The 22,570-nt window shown below is 40.6% G+C and overlaps 1 protein-coding gene across 1 annotated transcript; it reads left to right on the forward strand.

Annotated features, from left to right (window-relative positions):
• Positions 1–1,018: 1,018 nt before the first annotated feature.
• adrm1 (ADRM1 26S proteasome ubiquitin receptor) lies at positions 1,019–22,291 on the forward strand. The gene is made up of 9 exons (XM_072556416.1): positions 1,019–1,311; positions 11,471–11,587; positions 13,202–13,328; positions 15,159–15,245; positions 16,889–16,973; positions 17,823–18,142; positions 19,426–19,586; positions 20,449–20,551; positions 22,020–22,291. The coding sequence occupies exons 1-9, from the start codon at positions 1,099–1,101 to the stop codon at positions 22,145–22,147; spliced, it is 1,341 nt and encodes a 446-aa protein (XP_072412517.1). The 5' UTR covers positions 1,019–1,098; the 3' UTR covers positions 22,148–22,291.
• Positions 22,292–22,570: the final 279 nt, after the last annotated feature.

Genomic DNA, 22,570 nt, shown 5'->3' on the forward strand with positions numbered 1-22,570 from the left:
GGAAGTTCTGGGATTTAGATATTAATGAACCAAAACCTACAACCCATTCTAAAAGATGAAAAACTTAAGAACAATCTAGGTTTGTTCATTATATCATTTCAGTTGTATGACACTGTAAACTTTTGCGATAAATTCTGTGTCTGAATACTGCTCTGGAGCTTTAGGAGGCAGTAAACAACACCCAATGACACAGCATTTCCGCTCAACTGTGCCTCAACCAAACCTGACAAAGCAAGTGTGGTGTTGTGATGATTGGTCCCACTGCATAACTACCTGATGAAGGAGCAGCGCTCTGAAAAGCTAGTGCTTCCAAATAAACCCGTTGGACTATAACCTGGTGTTGTGTGATTTTTAACTTTGTCCACCCCATTCCAACACCGCCTCCTCCACTGCATTAAAGAGGGCAATTCCACGTCCATTATTTGTATACTATTTTGCTGGAGGATCAGCTCCTAGCTCCAATTCCCAGACTTTACTCTGCTGATCTGCAAACTCTTTCAGATCAAGAAATTATCCAATACTCTTTTGAATACCTCAGTTGTATTGTCCTCCACTGTAACCTTAATGCAATGTAAATGTGCTGTGTAGAGCTGATGTGGAATATAAACATTGGCATGGGCTAGTTTTTGTGATGTTTATTTGTCTGGTTCCTGTGTCTTAAGGCTTTATGTAGCTGTTGTTGATTTGATTTGATTTCTTACTGTCACATGTACAGACAGATGGTACTATATGTTTGTTGAGACTGAAGCAGCTGATCTGATGGCTAATGAGAATCCAGGCCATGTGCAGTACATTGGAGCTGGGGCTTTGGTTGATCTGTTAGGGACGTGCAGTACCGCTCTGTAGCTATAGGAGGCAGCAAACAGCGCCCAATGACACAGCACTTCCGCTCAGCTGCGCCGCAACCAAACCAGACAAAGGAAGTCTTGTGTCGTAATGATTGACGGCCGGATTAGCCATTCAAAGGCCAGACTCTGCCAGGCGGGTGCGGGGGGGACCAATTGGGTTAGAGGAGAGGGATTTCAGGTTAGGTTGCGGCGGTCGTCGGTTGACATTAAATTAAAGGTAGAGAGAAGGCGGTTGGTGTAATTTTGTGTCATGTCGGCCTCAGGAGCGTTGTTCCCCAGCCTGGTAGCCGGGAGCAGAGGCTCTTCCAGTAAATACCTGGTGGAGTTCCGAGCCGGCAAGATGTCGCTGAAAGGCTCGACAGTGACTCCGGACAAGCGCAAGGGGCAGGTTTATATCCAGCAGACCGATGACTCCCTGATTCACTTCTGCTGGAAGGACCGCACCGCCGGCACCGTGGAGGATGTAAGGAAACAAGGCCGCACACCCCCCCCCCCCCCCAACCCCATCAACTCCCGGGATGGTGGAGGGAAGGGGTTCTGGAAAAGCGGAGGGGAGTGTGGTGGGGTATAGTGACTGAGGGGGGGAGGGGAGGAGGGGACGGTGACTGGGGGGAAAGGGGACTGGGGGGGGAAGGGGACTGAGGGGGTGGGGGGGGGGGGAGAGAGGGGATGGTGACTGAGGGCGGAGGGGGAGGGGATAGTGACTTGGGGGGGGAGGGGACTGGGGGGGGAGGGAAGAAGGGACGGTGACTGGGGGGGGAGTGCTGTTGGATGAAGTTTTAGGGGATTGGTTGGGGAAATAGGGTTTGTGGGAAGCAGAGGGGAAGGGGGGGGCGCTAGAGTCATAGAGATGTACAGCATGGAACCATAGGGTTTGTGGGAAGTGGGGGAGGGGAAGGGGAAGGGGAGTGCTGTATGAGGAAGGTTGGGGGGGGGAAATATGGTTTGTGGGAAGCTGTGGGGGGGGAAATAGGGTTTGTGGGAAGTGGAGGGGGGGGGGAGTGCTGTATGAGGAAGGTTGGGGGTGTTCGAATACTGGGGGAAGGGGGGTGGGCTATGAGAATAACTATTTTACAGAAGTGTGGCTATTTGTTTTTTGTAGGTATAGAATGAGGTTGCTGAGGATGAGTGCGGGGGAAGCTTTTGGGTGGTAAAATTTTTTTGGAGTAAGTATGTTAAGGAGCTGGTGGATATTTTTGGTGTGGTGTTTGGTGTGAGAGTTTGGAGCATGTTGTGAAATTAGAGTTGTGGTTGTGTTGGCCATTGTGTGATGGTGTGAGATATACATGTTTTGGAAGAGGGCACTGTTAGTATGATCAGCAAGTTTGCAGATGACACGAAGATTTGTGGAGTAGCAGAAAGCATAAGGGACTGTCAAAGAATACAGGAGGATATAGTTGGACTGGAGAGTTGGGTGGAAAAGTGGCAGATGGATTTCAATCCAGACAAATGTGAGGTGATGCATTGAGGTGAGACTAATTCTAGAGCGAATTATATAATGAACAGAGAGCCTTGGGAAAAGTTGATGGGCAGAGAGATCTGGGAGCGCAGGTCCATTGTACCCTGAAGGTTACTGCACGTGGATAGAGTGGTCAAGAAGGCATATTGTATGCTTGCCTACATTGGATGGGGTATTGAGTATAAGAGCTGGCAAGTCATGTTACAATTCTGCTGCATTTAGAATGCTGTGTACAGTTCTGGTCACCACATTACCCAAAGAATGTGGATGCTTTGGAGAGGGTGCAGAGAAGGTTTACGAGGATGTTGTCTGGTATGGAAGGTGCTAGCTATGAAGAGAGGTTGAGTAGGTTAGGTTTGTTTTCATGAGGAAAAAGGAGATTGAGGGGGGGGGTGACCTGATTGAGGTTTACAAAATCATGAAGGGTATGGACAGGCTGGATAGAGACGAGCTTTTTCCCAGGGTGAAGGATCCAATAACGAGAAGTCACGCTCTCGAGGAGGGAGGTGGAAAGTATTTCACACAGAGGGTGGTGGGCTTCTGGAAGGTGGTAGGGGCAGGCATAGTAGCATCATTTAAGATGCGTCTGGACAGATGCATGAGTAGGTGGGGAGCAGAGGGATATAGGTGCTTAGAAATTGGGCAACGGGTTTAGACAGTAGATTTGGATCGGCTCAGTCTTGGAGGGCCGAAGGACCTGTTCCTTGGCTGCAAATTTTCTTTGTTCTTTGAGATGGTGATTGTGTGACTTGGCTGTAGAAGGGGCTTTGGGTTAGGTAATATTAGTTTTATGCTGAAAATGTGTTGCTGGAAAAGCGCAGCAGGTCAGGCAGCATCCAAGGAACAGGAGAATCGACGTTTCGGGCATAAGCATTTGGGCATTTCTGAAGAAGGGCTTATGCCCGAAACGTTGATTCTCCTGTTCCTTGGATGCTGCCTGACCTGCTGCGCTTTTCCAGCAACACATTTTCAGCTCTGATCTCCAGCATCTGCAGTCCTCACTTTCTCCTTGAAGTATTAGTTTTATAGCTAACTGAGGATAGAGCAGTGGGGGTGTATGAATTGGAACAAGAAGGGGTGTTGTTTAGGTGAGAATGGGATTTTGCAGGGGGTGGTGTAGTAGTTTATGTTGGGATGTGGTTTCTAACCAAAGTTCCTGGGCACTGGTTGCCCCTTTAAGTTACTATGTGTGTGTGGCCATTTTTAAAAAAAACTGGAACAATTTGTAATGCATGCTGCTTGATTGTTAAGGGTTTGCTTATGGCAAATGTCCTTGGTTTTACTATTAATGGAAAGTTGCCAATTTTGCCAGGTATACAACAATCACAGGACAGGGTATTCACAGTTTTACATTTGACACCTGTTCAGTTGCTCATAAGTTTATTGAGAAGTTTAGTTGACTAGGCTTAAGTGCATCATATGGAGGCCAGAAGGTATTGGTGACTGGATTAATTAACTATTAGACATTCTTGTCATAGATGCTACCTGAGGGAGACCAAATTTGGTTTTAGTCACTGTGCAGTTTAAAGTTGAAGGAGCTCAAATTTTAATTCATTTTTCTTGTTGAAATTTGTTACCTGATATGCTGTGAATTTTGAACATTTAATGTTTTTCTTTGGTTCCTAGCAAATGAACGTGAGTTAGAAGCAAGAGGAGGTCATTCAGTCCCTTGGGCCTGCTCTACCATCCAAAAGATCGTGGCTGATCTGGTCATAAACTCAGATTGTCATTCCTGCCTACCCTTATAACCTTGCTTGACAAGAGTTTGCCTTTAAAATGTTCAAGGACTTTGCGACCTCCACCCTTTCTGGAAGTGATCTAAAGACACTTTGCTTTCCTGCCTTTTTTTCCTATTGTCCTTGATCCCCTTACTGATTAATTACATTCAAAGCTAAAATAGATTTTTAATGATCCAGCCTCAACAGCCCTGTGCGATTAAAAGTTCCACAGATTTCCTGCCCCCTGAAAAGAAATTCCTCCTTATCTGTCTTAAATGTGCGATCCCTGAGTTTATGACCTCTGGACCTAGACGATCCTGGGTGGTGAAACAACCTTTCCACGTCTATCCTGTCAAATCACCTAGGAATGTTCTATGTTTCAATAAAAATCACCTCTACTGACTTTCAATGAATACAGATCTACACTACCAGGAATGGAGGGACTTTCTTAATAAAATTGAATAAAGTGGTCATAGTTGTATCAGGCTATAGGGCTGCCCTCTGATTAGAGAAAGATGACAGGTAAGCAAAAGTGAGGACTGCAGATGGTGGAAACCAGAGTCTAGAGTGGTGCTGGAAAAGCACAGCAGGTCAGGCAGCATCTGAGGAGCAGGAAAATCGATGTTTCAGGTAAAAGCCCTTCAAGAATGGAAAGATGACAGGTGGTGATTTAAGCTGAAGGTTACCATTCTTGTGAAGAGAGTGGTTGAGAAGCCGAATCCGTCATGGTAACCTTAGGCAGTATGGGTGTTGAATCCGTGCTGTTGGTGTTACAGTACGTATTCGAGATGGCTCAGAATCCCTAATGGACTCTACCTCTAAGCCTCTCTTGGTTCGTCCCGAAGATTGTATTCTTCGGCAGTCTGAAATATAGAACTCTTTACAGGCAGTTTAATTTAAATTATTACTTTTACTTACTGATGGAACCAATATTACACTGTAACATAAATTCCTACAAGCCAGGCTTGAGCTAAGGTTCTGAAATCATTAACAGAGTAGCGGTGCCAGCTCTTACCCCTAATCGTTTTGTTAGGCTACTCTCCTTTATTGCTGCAAATAAGCTGTCTTTATATAGAAATTGGTATCAAAAATTACAAAATCACCACATGTACTTAATCAGATAAGCAATAAAAAAGGAAAAGTTTGCAGAGGAAGAGAAACTCATTCACGTGTCTGAGTACGCTTGACTGATTAAACTACATTCACATCAAAGTGGGAGATTTTGATCAAGCCAGGCCAACTGGTCAATTGCTTTTGCTAGTACATCATAACAAGAGACTAGTCTGAACTATGTGGGAGAGGTCATGAGGTAACCTCTCTCAGCTAACATGCCCAGTATCATTGTCCTACAAAATGGCTTTTTTTTTTCCTAAAATCAGCTTAAGATTCCCAGAATACAAATTAAATTCATAACATTCCTGGATCTCAAGCTCCAAGGAACAACATACAAGCATTCAATCCATGATCAGCTAGTGTTCACTCAGATCAGACCGCAGAGTTAATCTTTCCACCAGCTTCCGCCCTCGCCCTTCTCTCACTCACACATGAATGTCTTCCAACTTTATTACTATGTCAGCTTCAGCCTTCATATTTTCCTAGCTTGTGCGGGTAATGAGGCATTCACCTTGCAGAACAGTTCATGATGAGGGAGCTGAGGCCCCCCAAGGTCAGAAGGAAGTACTGCCACTTATTTCACAAGTGAACACGTTTTATCACCTTATTTACACCGATCCATTGATAATAAGAACAGATGTCCTTAATTCTTCTGAACAAGTGGCCCCCGCCATGGTCAACCACTTTCCTGCATCTCCTTAGATGTGTAAGGCTACCAGCTTTCTCATTGACATCACTCTAGTTGGACAACTGGTTTGTAATGCAGTGAGCTAACCCTGGACTTGGATGGGGAGGAATTTAAGTGTGTTCAGGAAAATTTTCTCAATCAATGAGACAAAGCTTGACCTCCTCTTGAGAAAATAAAGCAGGGCAAGTGATTGAGGTCCTTATAGGGGAACAATTTGGGACCAGTGACCTTAACTATTTACAAAATAATGGAATTGTGAAAAAGGATAGATCTGGTTCACAAGTCAGTTATAAATTGAAGTAAGGCCTGTTTTGATGGTATTTTCAGGAACCTTCCAAAGTTGATTGGGGGTGACTGTTTTGCAGGTGAAGGGATGTCTGGCAAGTGGAAGGTTTTCAAAAGATGTCCTGTTTTCCACCCCTCAGTCAAAGCAAAACGTTTTACCTCCATCTTTATTCCGGGTCCTGGAGGAGGAGAGAATGATCACTCATGTGCACAGGGAAATGGGTTCACTGTCTTTGGAACAGCAGTTTCTCAATTACTTCTACAGTCATTTTACAGGGAAGAGCATCCAGATAAGGCAACGTACATATTGATTTGGGTGATGTTTTCCAATCAGTGAGCATCAATAGTAAAGATTAAGCCATCTGCTGTTACGCAATGAATAACTGGCTTCACACAATGAATACTTTTCACCTTGTTAAGTTGACCTCACATACCGAATGTTACCTCATCTCGTTAAATGGCTGTACGTAATGAATGCTTTTCCACATTGTTAACCTATTACCCTTGTCTCCAGCACCCCATTGTTAACTGTTAGTTTATTTCTGATCGGAGTCATGCTCAGCTGAACCTCTTGTTTCACAAAACCCAGAACTTAACTCTTTCCCTGCCTGCTTATACTCATACATATTCTCAGAGGTAATTACAGAGGAACCTTGATTATCCGAATGAGATGGGAGAGTGATAATCGATTATTCGGTTAATTGATTAAATGCCTTTCCTGTGGGGCTTGGAGTTTTTTAAGTTCGCTCCCCATTCAGGAGATGAGGTAGCAACATACCGCACACGAGCCCCTATCCACCCCATCCAACTTTGCCCCCGTCCAATGCTGACCCCCAACCCTGTCCAACAGTGCCCCCGCCCGACCCCCAAAACCACCCCCCCTGCCTGCTCCCCAACCATGTCCAACGCTGCCCCCTGCCTGCACCCCAGCCCTGTCCAACACTGCACCCTGCTGCCCTCCAACCCCAACACTGCCCCCCACCTCCAATCCACACCCGCTCCCACTTCGGGGCAGCCAGACTGGGCACCAGCAAGACGGCTGCTGCTGCTGCCTTTGTGGAGTAAGTTTCCAAATAGGCGCGCAAGCGTACACAGCCACACACTCAACCGTTTACTGCAATGCTTTGGCGGGTTCCATCTTTACCCTGTACAGGACAATGTTGGCGAGATTATCTGGCGAAGGGGTTTTAAGGGACACCCCTCTGTAGATCTCCAGGGAAAGTTTGGAGAGAGAGGGCAGGTCAGTCATTTGGAGACTCTGCCTATTTAATCACTGTAAACAAAAGACGTGATCGGTGTTGGCAACACATCTTTGGTGTAATGCTTCTATCGGGACCTCAAGATCTCCTTCGGATGTTTGGATAATCGAGGTTCGTCTGTAACGAGAGTTTAGGGCCAGCATGTTCCTATTCGTGTGAAGGGCAAGGTTGATAGGGGTAGGGAAACACTGGGTAACTGGAGATAGAGGCTCTGGACAAGTAAAAAGAGGAGGCATGTCTGGTATAGTCAGCTGGGATCAAGTGACTCCCTTGAGTATATGTAGCATAGGAGTACCCTTAAGAGGGAGATCAGGAGGGCAAAAAGAGGATATGCGAGCACTTTTGCAAGTAAGGTAAAGGAGAATCTAAAAAGATTGTACAAGTATGTGAAGAGCGAAAGAGTAACCAGGGAGAGAATCGGGCACTTTAAAGATCAATAAGGTTGTGTATGGGTGAGATCCTAAACAAATGTTTCTTGTTAGCATTTCCCATGGAGAAAGTTATAGAACTGAGGGAACTCTGGGAAAAAAATATTGAAGTCTTGAATAGAGTTCACATTACCGAAGAGGAGGTGCTGGAAGTCTTCAAACCTATAAAGGTAGATATATCCCTGGAACCTGAACAAGTGTATAGCAGGGCATTGTCAGAAGACAGGAAAGAAATTGCAGGGACCTGAGCTGTGATATTTGTACCATCACATGGGTGAGATGCCAGAAGACTGGAGGGTGACTAATGTTGTGCTGTTATTTGAGAGGCTGTGAGGAAATGTGATGGAAACTATGGACTAGTGAGCCTAATGTCCGTGTTGGGTAAGTTGTTGGAATAATTTGAGAGACAGGATCTACTTACATTTGGAAAAGCAAGAGCTGACTGGGGTTGGTCAATGTGGCTTTGAGCATGAGAAATTGTGTTGCAAAGTTTGAAGTTTTTGAACAGGTAACCAAGTAGATGATGGCAGAATAGTAGATGTCCATGTGGACTTTAGCAAGGCCTTCGGTTTCACATGGTAGACTGGTTAGTAAGGTTAGATCACATGGGATCCACGGAAGTCCAGCTGGTTGGATACAAAATTAGTTTGATGGTAGAAGACCGAGGGTGATGGAGGATTGTTGAACTGAATGCCTGTGAATAATGGTGTGCTGCAAAGATTGGTGTTGGGTCCACTTGTTCATTTGTTCTCCTCCAAATTGTTTATATAAAAATAGGCCTGGTTAATAAGTTTGCAGATGACACCAAAATTGGTGTAGTGGACTAAAAGGTTGTTTTAGAGTGCAGTGAGATCAGTTGGAGTACTGGATATAATTCTGGTTGCTAAAGGATTTACAAGCAGGTTACTGAGACTGGAAGAAGGTTTGAGTTAAAAAAATTTAAGAAAGAACCTAAGGGGCAGCCTTTTCACACAAGTTGGTGAGTATATGGAACAATATGCTAGAGGAAGTGGTAGAGATGGGTACAATTAACATTAAAAGAAATCATTTTAGACACGCTCATGAATAGGAAAGGTTTAGAGGGATGTGGGCCAAATGCGGGCAATGGGACTAGTTCAGTTTAGGAAACCTGGTCAGCATTGACGTGTTGGGCCAAAAGGACTGTTTAGTGCTGCATGACTCTGATCTTCTAACCAAACCCCCAGTATCACTCATTGCAACACTGTCTTCTATTAGTTAGCCATCCTTCTCTTTTCATTCTAATATTTTACCTCCCACATCATGGACTTGCATCTTTCAAGTAGCCAAATGTGTGGTACCTTATCAAATACCTTCTGAAAATCCAAATAAATTGCGTCTATTGTTTCCCTGCTTAAGACCACTCTAGAATATTCTGGTAAATTTGGGCATGATTTTTGCCTTTTTGAGGCCATGCTAATTCTGATCATATTATGCCATTCTGAATCTTCTGCTGTCAGATTCTTTGGAATAGACTCTAACATGTTCTCAATAAAATTTTAATCTTTTTGGCTCCTTCCCTTTTTAAATCAGCATGTTACATTTGCCAGTTACCAATTACCTGGTACTTCTTTATACAGAATCTTAAGAGTTCCTTGGAAATTATGACCAGTACATTCATTATTCTTGGAGGTACTTTCTTTTGAAATACTCAGATGCATCTCAGTAGGTCCAGGGGGTTTATCAGCCTTCAGTCCCATTATTTTTCTGAACACTTTTGCTTACTGATAGTTATTGTATTTTTTTTCTCCTCCTCCTCTTTCTCTCTTCCCCATTCCACCCAAACCATGAATCGTTAGACGTTTTGGAATGTCATTAATATATTCTACTGTGAAGGTGTCAAAGTATTTACTCAACTCCTTCTGCCATTTCCTGGTTCCCCATTAGTTCCCAACCTTCTCGAAACGGCCTATGTTCACTTTGACTTCTTTGTTGGCTTTTCATATACATAGAGATGTTCTTACTGTCTGTCTTGATATTACTTGCAAGCTTGCACAGCTTATTTCCTCCCTATTTCTGGTCATCTATCAGTTTTTAAAACTTTCTGAATTCTCTGTTTTACCACAAATGTTTACTGCATTGTATTTTTTCTTTCAGTTTGACCCACCCTTCCTTGGTTAACCATAGTTTGCTTATGACCTTGCTAAAATCCTTCACTGAACTTTATCTTTGCTGTGAGCCATGTTGTATTTTCTTAAATATATGCCATTGTGTTAGCAGTTAGTTACTACAAAGTCTTCAGCATTTCTGATTGGCATCCAGTGGTGACCATCCCAACATGCCCCTCCTGTCTGACCTAAGGTCTGTCTGACCTTAGCTTACATTTATTTGAACATTAGTTTTGATTCTATTTAGGTGAGGATAGAAAATGATACATTTAAATCATCTGAGACTGTTAATTGCAATGTAAAGCGCAAAACAAAATCCATTTGAGGTGGTGAAATCCACCATTGTTTGTGAAAGTGTAACCAAATGTATTCAGTGCCTTTGAATGATGGCAAATAACTAGGAAAGAAGTATTAAAACTGTACATTCCTGATCATTACATTTGCTAAGATTCTAGATCTTGTAAGACTAACTCGCAGATTAGACTAGGGATAGCAAACTGGTCAAAACTGTTATCAGTTAAAATTACAGAAATGTAATGGAGAGTGCTGTTAAACTAATTCTGGCAGCATACAGGACAGGTAAATGCTCTTAAAGGGGCAAGGATTCTGCTTGCCATGGAAGACAGCCACTATTTTTGTGGTTGAGGTAGAATGTGAACCTAAAGGAAACAACATACAAAAGGTAAAAAATAGAATAGCCCTCTAGCAATCCATTCTTTTGACAGGTTCTGGTAACCCCATATAATATTGTCTTTATTTTGGTATACATTTTGGTCTGTTTGCACCTTTAGTGAGGTTATTTGGTAGGTAAAGATGTAGGGTGGCACAGTGCATCACAGTGCCAGGTAGACAGGAGGTGGAAAAGTTTACGTTTTGGGTGTAACCCTTCAGGACTGAAGAAGGGTTACACCTGAAACATCGACTTCTCCACCTCATGCTACCTGGCTTGCTGTATTCTTCCAGCTTCCTGCCTGTCTACTTGGGATTCTAGCATCTGCAGTTTTTCTTTTGTCTCCCTCTCAATGCCAGGGACCAGTGTTCGATTCCTGGCTGACTGTCTGTCTGTATGAAGTTTGCATGTTCTTCCTATGTCTGCGTGGGTTTCCATCAAGTGTTCTGGTTTCCTCCCACAGTCCAAAGATGTGCAGGTTAGGTGGATTGACAGTGCTAATTTGCCCGCAGTGCTCAGGAATGGAGAGATTAAGTGGGTTAGTCATTGGAAATGTTACAGGGAAGAAGGGTTTTTGGGGGGTGGGTGGGGGGGATCTGTTTGGGATGCTGTTCGGAGGGTTGAATGGGTCACTTTTGCACCATAGGGATTCTATGTGTGATGTAATTGTAAGTTGTTTATAAATGCAAAATTGAGATTTGGTGGACTTAAAGTCTGATATGATTTTGATTTTTGAGTTTAAAATGGCTTAACATTTATTGGCAAAATGCTCTCTGTAAAATATTTTAGAAACATAATATAAAATGTAGAGGTAAAAGTAAAGAATCTGCAGAAGTGTTTTTACTTGACATTTGAGTTAATGTGGTATTTCGACAGGACCTGATCATTTTTCCTGATGACTGTGAATTTAAGCGAGTGACCCAATGTACTACTGGACGTGTGTTTGTGCTGAAGTTTAAGTCAGGGTCCAAACGTCTTTTCTTTTGGATGCAGGTAAGAGTTAAAAGCTGCAGCTTTTTCAAAAAAAGTTTTACTGTGCTCAATTTTTTATAATTAAGGTATTTGTGCAACTGCAAGTGAAGAAAGCTAGTTGTTCCCTATTGACTTTTTTTTTCTCATTTCAGTCATTTGACTTTCTCCAGATACTTTCTGATTTTCAAACCAATGTATAGATATTTCCCTAAGTGATCATGTAACTGAGAACATAGTTTGGTTGTTTAGACTGTTGGATTATTTGTATCAGTTCACTGACCCTAAATTTCTGATCGTGGAGGATCCTGCCAAGTTAAACAATTTTTATCTTAATACCTAGGCATTATAGTTACAGCTGCACCAAAGACTGACTAATTTAGTTTGGTTTTTTTATTATTGCCTGAGAATTACAAGCATAATTGAGTCTTGCTTCAATTGTATAGGGTTATTTGAGAGCATAGCTGCAATCCTGTTTACAGTTTTGGCCTCCACATTTCAGAAATAATATATTTACATTAGAAGCAGCACTGTTCACTTAATTTGGTACCTGGGATTAGGGCATTGACCTTTTGGTCAATTAACTTCAATTGATGAGTAAATTGAGTATGTGCCTTTCATTCTTCTAAAATGAGAAATTTCATTGCAATGTACAAGATTCTGAATCCCATTCTTACGATAGATATTGAGAATGTTTGTTTGTTTGTTTGTTTGTTTCTTCTGGTCAAGTACGTAGGTTCATAATCTCAAGGTAGGAGTGAAAAGAGGAGAAATTGCTCAGTTCAGATGTGAAATCTTTAAAATTCTCTTCTCCAGAGGGTTATGGTTGCTCCAGTGTTGAATATGGTAGACAGCTGTCTTGGATTTGAGAGAATGAGGTGTGCACAAGAATGACCATGACTCTTGAATAGCAGAGCAGGCTTGACAGGCCATATGGTCTATGACTCTTGAGTCTTGTGAAAATAGAGGTATTTTATTTTGCTCAGACACTTGCAGAAAGTGTGTCCTATTTGTCTTGGTAATATAGTTACCATGGAATGTCAGGTCACCTGTAAACTTTAAATCCATGTACAATGAATACGTAAAAGCAAAATACTGCTGATGTTGGATATCTGAAATTTTAAAAACAGGAAATTCTAGAAATACTTGGCACATCAGGCATTGAATGTAGAGCTGAGATTTCCATCGCTACTTTAGTTTTAAACAGGAAAAGCCATTGATTTGAAGGGATAACTAGGATTGAATAGTCTAGTGTTCCAGGATTAGATTAGAGGTTTAGACTGCACGTAGCCTGTGAGCTGCAGCTTGATGGTCCCTGCTATCTCTCCAGGAAAGAACAGTACTGACATTGAGAATGAAATATGAATGATTTAATCTCCCTTTATTTTAATGAGAAAACCTAGAATAAATTAAAATGAGGTGTTGGTTATAGCTGAGCAAACCAAGATGATAATTAATGTGCAGCATTTACAATGTTGTATCTTTGTGTATTTTTGTTTTTGGTGAATGTTTAATTGAAATTCATACTTTTGTAAATCTTTGTCTTCTCCTTTTGCAGATCTCCAGACAGCTTGGACCCGTGGTTGATTGATTTTTAGACTAGTTTGTGATCTCTATCTGTTGTGTTTAAATCTGCAGGAGCCCAAATCTGATAAAGATGAGGAGTTCTGCCGAAAAGTGAATGAATATCTAAACAATCCACCAATGCCTGGTGCTTTGGGTGGTGGTAGCAGCAGTGGGGGTCATGAGCTAGCTGCACTTGGAGGTATCTCATTAGTTTGTTAGAATTTGAACTTAATGTAACCATAATATTAACACAAACAGCAAGGCAGGGATAAGCTTATCAACCCTCACCCTTTTCTCTGCCACACTAGATCATTGTTTATTATGTACCTCAATCCCATAGTCTCACCTTCTCCCTCAATGTAATCAGTTTGTAGAAATCTATTCATCAGAAGCAAAAAATAACATCTACAGGTATTTTTATTCTAGTTTGTAATGACCTAGAGTAATCACTGCCAACTCACTTGAAGGTCTTCCTTCCAGGGATTTGTTCTACAGATTATGTTCAGTACCTTTGCATTGTGGCAGTCATTTAACTGTGCTCCTTGGTAGCAGAGACTAGCAAGCTATTCATAGTTTGGGCATGGTTGCTGCTGATCTATCTGTGTCTTCGATCAGCAAGCATCAAGGTGTTAAGTTTGCCGACCAGGACCAGAGACTTCCTTTTCTGACCCATGAACACTGACCCAAGTGAATTTGAGTATCCATTCCAGCATTGGTTGAGATCAGCTGACTTATCACAAAACCTCTAGGTTTATTTGGCTCAATTACTTGTCTGAGAATCTAGATCACTAAGGAATCCAGAATGTTTGTTTGCTTTCATTTTTTTGTTGAAGATATATTACCTACTAATGTGTTTTGTTTCTTGCTATTCATTGCATATTTTTATTTAATATGAATTGTGATTAATGTGCAAAATGTTGTTAGAGGTATGGAGTTATAGCCTACTTGCAATCATTTTGTTTTTCTTTTTAAAAAAAATTCATTAAGAGCAGTGTTGTGCTGCTCATGTGGTTTTAAATTGAATTTACGTGGTACTCGTTATAATTTTTCTTTTGAGCGGTTTTGCCAAACTTGGGACTTCTTTTTTTAAAAAAAACCTCCAGTTTTTCAGCAAGCCTTGTGCAGTAATGTGCAAAACAAACTAAAGGTTTGCTTGTGCTTGCACAGAATCAAATTGTTTACTTGCTTGAGTAATTGTTTCTGTGCTTTTTCATTCTTTTGGTGGTTCATGCGTATGTGTTGAAAATATGATTACCATGTCTAATCCTATTCTTTTGCCAATTCTCCACACCATTTTTTAATTTATTATTTCCAAGCAAAACTAATTCAGCATTAATTTGATTGTTTAGATTGTGGAAAACTTTATTGTTTTCCTCCGAGCTGCCACTGTTCAATTTTGGGCATTTAAAATTTTTATCCTTTTTATTATCATCTCTAAATTGTAAAACTAATCACTCTTTACGATGTAAACGATATAAACCTCACCAAGCTGTTCTGTAACATCTCTGCTCTGTTAAAGAAACCCCTGAGGTCTTGAGTCTCTCTTCAAATCAGTTATTTGTCAAATGTGAATGGTCTAGCGTTCCAAAGTTAGTTTGTAGCTGCAACTTTTCCAGTGCTTTTATAGTTCTTCCTTAATGTAGGCCATACTTCAGCTGATGTTTTCTAAGGGCTTTTCAGCATTGCCACTTACTTTTGTATGCCTCCTGAATCCAAACTAAATAATCAATTTGCTGTTATGATAGCTGTGCCTAACAGCAGTACCACCTATTGATCAACTGCATTACCACATCAAAGCTTCACTTCTGTGATCCATGAAAAAGTTATTCCCAAATGTATTACTTCACATTTCCGTCCATTTGAACTGCACTTGCCATCCATCTGCCCACACTCTCGCTATACCTCCTACAGTTGTCTTATTTCTCCAAATTTTGATATTTTACCTAAGTCTAAATCATGTGTGTATAGTAAATAAGAAGAGGAGCCAAAGACAGACTCCTCTGATTTGTCATTCATCTCTTTATTCCAGGAGAAAGTGGATTGCAAAGTCTTTTGGGTAACATGAGTCATAACCAGCTGATGCAGCTGATGGGAGCAACCGGTTTAGGTGGACTTGGTAAATATTAATTACATTTTATAAATTTTGTGACATAAAGCAGCATATCTACAAAACAATTCCTTTTTATCTTTACTGGAAGGAAAAATAATTTTGTTTTCAATGGGGCTAATAGTTTCTCACAACTAGAGAAAGCAACAGATAAGGAGGCATTCTACTTTTTTGGCATCGTAATGAGGGGACATTGGCGTGTATGTTTGCCTGAGCTGGGCTGTGCAGCCACATGGAAAATCAAGTAAGTAGCATGGAGACTTAAAAGGGGAAAGATCCTAATAGTCCAGTTTGGTTCTTAAGAACTTTTATAAAATCTTTGCTTAGCCAGGTGGTCAACAGATTTCTCTAAAATTAAACAAAAACTGTGGGTGCTGGAAATCTGAAACGTAGAAAAACAAAATGCTGGACTCAATGTTAATTGTTTTCTTTCCACAGATGCTACTACACCTGCTAAGTTTCTCCAGCAATTTGTTTTTGTTTATACCAGAGCTTTCTGATTTGTGCAAGTCTTTTTTTCCCTGCATTCCTTGCTTTTTTTTCCTGAGTCCCATCTGCTGTAAAACATGCAGCTTTACAGTTAGCTGTATAACTAGACAACGTCAGATAACGTTAGCCTTGAGGATGAATATTGCCAAATGAAATCAGAGTACTTAGAAAAGGAAATAATGTGCTGTTAAATTTACTTTACATGAAACTGTAACTAGTGATGCTAATATTTTCAGCAACAAGAAAATGTTAACGTTTTGTGTGCAAATGCTTAAAGCCCATTTTCCTCATTTGAAACTCTTTTACAGTTTTAATTTTACAAGTGAACTAGTACAAATAATTTTTTCCTCATACAATATAATGGGTGAGTGTCATTTGTCAGAGAGGCCTTATGTTGGTCCATTACTTGTAGAGATCCTCCCATTTAAGTTTGAGGGTAGCAGATATGAACTCAGGATTCTTGAACCCTCATTGGCAGGTATCACTTAGGCTGAATGTGTCTATTGACACCCATTATGCCTGAGGCCAACACAATTTATTCTGGCCTTGTACTTTCCCATACATTTCGGAGGCACTCGATTCCTAGTCACAGAACCTGCTGCCGTTGGAAAGAATAGGGGTCACCAAAAAAATGCCCACACACACACACACACACACACCAGGAACTCTTGCTGAGCAGGCACACTGCCACCTAGAAACTCGGTTATGTGGGAAATCTGATGCTGACCTCTTAAATACCTCAAGGGCACAAATTTATCTTTATCTTTCTCTCCTCACCCCTCCATTTGACTGACCGGGCTCCCTGCTATTTCTCCAATCCTGTGTTGAGAAGACTCCGCTTCACAGAATTCAGACCATTATTGACACAGAAAATTAAAGTCAAACTAAGGCAATTAAAAGCAAACTGCAGTCTTGCTCCCAAATTAAGATTGTTACATAAATTTACATTATGATTACGTACTCTTACTGACACTAAATCTTTCTTTTTACTTAGTAGGTAAAGCTTCTCCTCCCTGAAAATTGTGTACATCAAGGAAACTTATCTTTTAATGCAAATTCAATAAAGTTTGTGGCATTCTGAACTTGTGTGCGCACCCAGCCCCTTTTTCTTTTAATGAATTAAAATAACTATTACTGCAAGTCTTTATCATTTTTCTTTACAGGTAGTCTGGGAGCTTTAGCAGGTCCTGCTGGTCTTGCTGGCTTGCTTGGCAGTGGAGGCCCAACAGCTGCTGGTAGTTCTTCAGGGTAAGAAACAATATCTTAAAGTATGTATTATGTCCTGCCACTAAAGACTATCTTCTTCCAGGACAGTAGTTCTGAGTTTGTCTACTAAGTGCTGGGTGTACCATTGTATCCAGGTCTGATTACCACACTTTTAGAACAATGTGAGTGTCTCTGAGAGGGTGCAGAAAAGATACCTTAATAATTCCAGTGATGGGATTTTGGTTAAAGAGTTAGTTTGGAAAAGCTGGGGTGAATCTCTTTTAGAACAAAAGTGTTAGGTATTCTAAGTTATGACTACCTTTTTATAAGGTTAAACAAGAAAAAAACTGTCCCCATTAGCTGTTTTTTTTCAGCTAATTTTGATTTCAGCAAACGTTGCGAAGTAAGAACCTTTTTGTGCAGCATGTGAGAATGACCTGGAATTTGTTGCTAACTGAAATGATGGAAACAGAAGCAATAAATTATCTAAAAGAAATTTTACAGGTGCTTGAATAAAATAGTTATTGGGCTACAGGAATCAAGTGAGGGAGTAGGATTGGGTAAATTCTCCTCTAAGCTGGCAGGGTCTGGCAAGCCAAAAGACCATCTTGAGTCTGTGTTCATAATATTCTCTAGCAGTAGTTGAACTGTAATGCTGCAAATTTAATAATAAAAAAGCAGGCAATGATCTGTTTCTAGTTTGGACATAAAGGTAGCTTGTGGTGTGATGCAGTCAATCAGTGGTCACTGCAGTGAAAGTGTATTTGGTTAAAACTGGACCAAGTAATTGCTTGTACCCCTTTTTCTTTCCTTCCTCCTGAGTGCTACTCTTCAGTTTGGCAAAATAAGTAATTTAATCCTTTCTTTAATGGAGCTTTTCTTTGCATAAAGCTCCCGAAGCCAGTCCGCAGCCATCACTCCATCCTCTACAGCTTCAGCAGTTCGCATGACTTCAGTGCCTTCTGTTGCTGCTGCAACAACACCAGTACCAGCCCCCACTGTAGCATCCACAACTGTGCCGGCAGTGGCAGCAGCAGGTCTTACAACACCAGCAGCATCAAACGCAGGTTCTGCATCTGCATCTGCATCTCCATCTGTTACAGCATCTGGGTCTGCAACAAGTCCAACTCAACCCATTCAGCTGCGTGACTTGCAGAGTATCTTGGCTAGCATGACTGTTCCTGCTGCAGCAGAAGGGACAGGACAGCAAGGTAAGAAACTAGTTTTAATGATCTTCAGAACATGTAGCAGATAAAACTTTTGGCAGTCACAAGTAGGATTTGAGTCATGTATTTGTAATTGGTTTGAACTATGTATGCATTCGATTAATAATTTTAAAATGGTCATAGCACTTCCAGGCCACTCAATCATCGTTTGAGAGACTGGAGAATTATAAGGGGGACTTTTGATGGCGTTATCCAACTGGTCCTCATCTTTTTGATTCCCATGTACCTGTAGATTTCATTCCCTTTTTAAGTATATTTTATCAAGTAACCTACTGAAAACTACTACTGAATCTGTTTCCATTACCTGATTAGACAGCTTCATATTGCAAGACTTCATTTTCTAAAGGGAATTCTTTATAGCCTTTGTTTTTCTTTGCCTTGACCTCCAAATCATTCCCATTTGATGATGATTCTTCCACTGGAAGCCATTCATTATACTTCATGTATGAAAACACTTTCATGGCTTTGAATGCTGCTACCAGATTATCTTAGCGTTCTCAGCTTTAAAACTTCTCCACTAAAATTATTTTCCTTTTGGAACCATTCCAGTAATTCATTTTCTGGATCTTGAAATTCTTCCTGAACTGTGATCACCACAGTGGAATGTGAGCTGAGGCTGAAACCTGGTTTTCCAAAGGTTTTCTATATTTTCCTTGCATTGTATTCTTAAGGAATCCTGAATTGCCTTCTAACAGCACTTTGACTGGTTTTATACACTCTACTTTTCAAACAGACTTGCTTAAATGTTACTTGAACTGGCAAACTACAAAAACCGGCAGTATTTGATAATTGGCAAGCGAAAGGTGATAGCCCCTAGCTGCCTCTGAATGAACTGGCATTACCATGGGAATAATTATGCATCATTATGATAAATATAAAAATACCTTACAAAAGGTGTTGATAGTGACAAGTCCTGTATTATTCTGATTACCTAGAGCAGAGGAATTTCTTTAGCGTGCAGTGTTTTCTTTTCCTTTTGTAACTGTCTGATATCTTTTATGAATGTTGACATTACTTGAGAATGTGCTTCAGAAACTGTGTGGCTAAAATTGTAAAGTGGAGAACTGAAGAAAGGAAAGTATGAACTAAAAGTGGCAAATATTGTCCCTTTCTTTTTAAGTTTGTAGTGGTCAAGCTTGTTTTTGCATCTCAACTCTGTGCCTCAACATTTTTCCAAGTCCTGTTGCACTGGAAATTTTGTTCTTGCACTCAGATACTTGCACAACATTGAATTGCAGAGGGCAATCAATTGTCATTTATTTTTCTAGCCGTGGATTTATCCAGTGTATTGACACCAGAAATCATGGCTCCTATTCTGGCAAACTCAGAGGTTCAGGAGCGATTATTACCATACCTTCCAACAGGAGAGTCGCTGCCTCAGCCTGCAGAAGAAATTCAGAATACATTAACATCTCCTCAGTTTCAACAGGTGTGCATTTTCTTAACTTGTTCAAACCTATGCAGATTTAAATTTTTCTGCAGTTAATTATCCTGAATGCTAAAGTAGATTTGAATTTCTGTTTTATTGTCCTTCAATCTAAATTGTGCAACCCTAAACATGTTTTAGTTAGGCTAGACACTCATCCTTACTAAATCCATTTCAAAATGTCTATTTAAGAATTATTTAATGCCAGTGATCCAAGTGCAAAATATTCCTCAGCATGCATCTGCCAAAGGTAAATGTATATGTTTCAAAGGCAAATGGAGTGTGCTTCACCCATCAAGCAATCTTGAATTTATTCTAATTAAGTTGATTTTAATTCCCAATAATTCATTACACACTGGAGATTTAGTTGTGTATCTATAGGTATTAGTATGGTTTCTTACAAATTTGCACACTACCCTAGTAAATTTACAATGTCTAGTGGTTGAGTTGCATTGGTTCACTGCGTGTAGTTTTAATTTGAGATTGAAAGTTGAATAAACCCAAATATGTGCAACCAAAATAAAACACTGTCATCACCAGTAATGTTGAAGGTGTATCTCATGTTAGGCAAGTGTCTAGGATATAATATAGTATTGGCTCTAAACAGCTGCAATGATTTCTAAGTTGAGCAATAATTTTTTTGAGGTGAAGTTTTATCATTGTTACAGATAAGTCGTTTTAGAAAAATAGCCATGTTTATGTAGTACTTGAGAACAAAGTTGACATTTAATGTTAAATCGAAGAATGTGTTTTTCCAGTACTAGAACTAACTTCATAGTTTTGCTGATCTTCAGAGGATTATGTTTCAAATATGTAGTTGCTAATACTGTGTGAAGGTAGTACAATTTTAACTGTTTTTCTTTAGGCCATGAGCATGTTCAGTGCAGCCCTGGCTTCGGGACAGTTAGGTCCATTAATGAGTCAGTTTGGTTTGCCAGCAGAGGCTGTAGAAGCAGCTGGAAAAGGAGGTAAGTGCCTTTCATATTTTATGATTAGGTCCAAAGTTGCAGAGATAATATACTTCTACGTGATACCATTACAGCATGTGCTTAATGTATATGTTTCACAAACTCCACAAATGAAGGTCACTTCAGGTTTGTTATATTGGTGACTCAACTCTGGCCATTTCCAAGAGGCTTGATGAGCTTTAATTGGACACTTGCTTCATCACTTTCCATTCTCCAGCTGCTGGCCGGCCAGCCAGAATTTGGCAGTGCTCCATTACCTGCAGCACCATTTGAGGGATGGCCACTGCCAGTGCTCCAGTGTAGTTTCCACCATGGTCACACCAGGAACAGGGGAGTGGGGAGAGTTCATGATTACAGACCACATTGCCCTGGGTGATGTTGATGGGCATGTATGGGAGCCTTCAACCAGTTTCCTCCATTCCTGATGGATATAAAGTATCTGAGAAAGAGGGGCTTCCCATCCACAACAGGCCACCGGTAGTGCCTATGGAGGAAATTTTTCTGGCAAAAGAAACATTGTGACCCCTGCTGGTTGAAGACTAATGTTACTCTGAAGTCCTTGGAACCTGAATTAGATCCTGGGCAGGAAGGTTGCTTTTTCAGCCTTCCTACCCTGAATTAACTTGGATGTGAGAAGTCAATTGGGTATCAATTAGAGACCCCATCATAGAAATGCCTTATCTTTGGACATCAAATCCACCCAGTGCTAGAAGGTAAATCTGTTTAATACAATGTTACGACTATACTTTGAATTCCAAAACTTCATGAAAAATGTGCCTTTGTTTAGTAAAATCTGTAAGAAAAAGGTTAAGGGACATTGTGTCATGGTGCACTGCCTTTGAGACTGAGGTTGAACCTGGTGTAAGGTTTCCATAGTGTGCCAGTTTTCCAAGTAGAAGTTTAGCACTGCCAGTGCTGAAGTATTAATTATTGATAGAACAACCTATTTTTTAAACTAAAGACACTAGTTTAATTTGTCTCATACATCCCCTTCCCCAGCTGGCACTGTGAACAGATTTTTCACACTTGAAAATTATTATCCTTGACCTGTGATTATTGGAAGCTGTAGGAGACCTAAGAGCAGAGGAGTTTGGTTGAACTGTTTAACCCATACTAAGTAAATTTAATGCCTGTCTCCCCATTGATTTTTTGGGCCTTGATGACAAATCAGTTAGACCATGCTCACTAATTTTAAAAAAACACTTTAAAGGGGCCATGAAGCTGCAATGATCACAACTCATAACTGAGAACCCTGCATTAGTATGTTTTATGGGGCAAGTTTACTAGAGCTTCACTATATTTAATGTAACCAATTTGAAATCTAGGATCTTCTATTCTTTTTATTGATCTTAATGTTCTTTTCATAATTTTGAAAAGATTCAAAAGAAAATTGAGGAGTAAGGTAACATGATTTAGACCAAATATAATGACTGGTTTGTATATTTCTCTCACCCCACCCCCCCAATAGATGTGGAAGGATTTGCCAAAGCAATGCAACACAATTCAACATCCTCAAAGACAAAACTTGATGACAAGGAAGGAGATAGTGAATCAAAGGACAAAAAGGATGAAGAGGAAGATATGAGTTTGGACTGAAATTATTACTCTACATTTTTCTTAAATGTTTATAAAGATGTTGACCTAACAGATAGTGAACTCCATTTAAGATTAGTGAAGTTGTGCATTTGCCTTCTCTTATCTCTGGAAACTAAGCAATATTAAAGGATCATTTTAGAGCAAGAGGGCTTTGTGCATTTCAGTTTTTTCCAATCTTAAAGGTTTGAACCAGGTGTGTAATTTCTTCCTAACTTTTCTGGGTGGTAATTCTTAAGACAGCCTTGTGTGTCTGTGCCTGCTGTTTATTCAGAACTCCATACTAACAACCTACATTCTCCCTCTCTCAATTACTCAGGGGTTCTATCACCTTACAAATAACCCCCTCACCTTTGTTCTCAAATTCAATTTTTAGTGCACAATACATCCCCAACCAGAGGAAGGTGGTGTTTTACTGGAGTTCCA

The sequence above is a fragment of the Chiloscyllium punctatum genome, chromosome 37 (genome assembly GCF_047496795.1).
Source record: "Chiloscyllium punctatum isolate Juve2018m chromosome 37, sChiPun1.3, whole genome shotgun sequence".
In the NCBI taxonomy this organism is placed as follows: domain Eukaryota; kingdom Metazoa; phylum Chordata; class Chondrichthyes; order Orectolobiformes; family Hemiscylliidae; genus Chiloscyllium; species Chiloscyllium punctatum.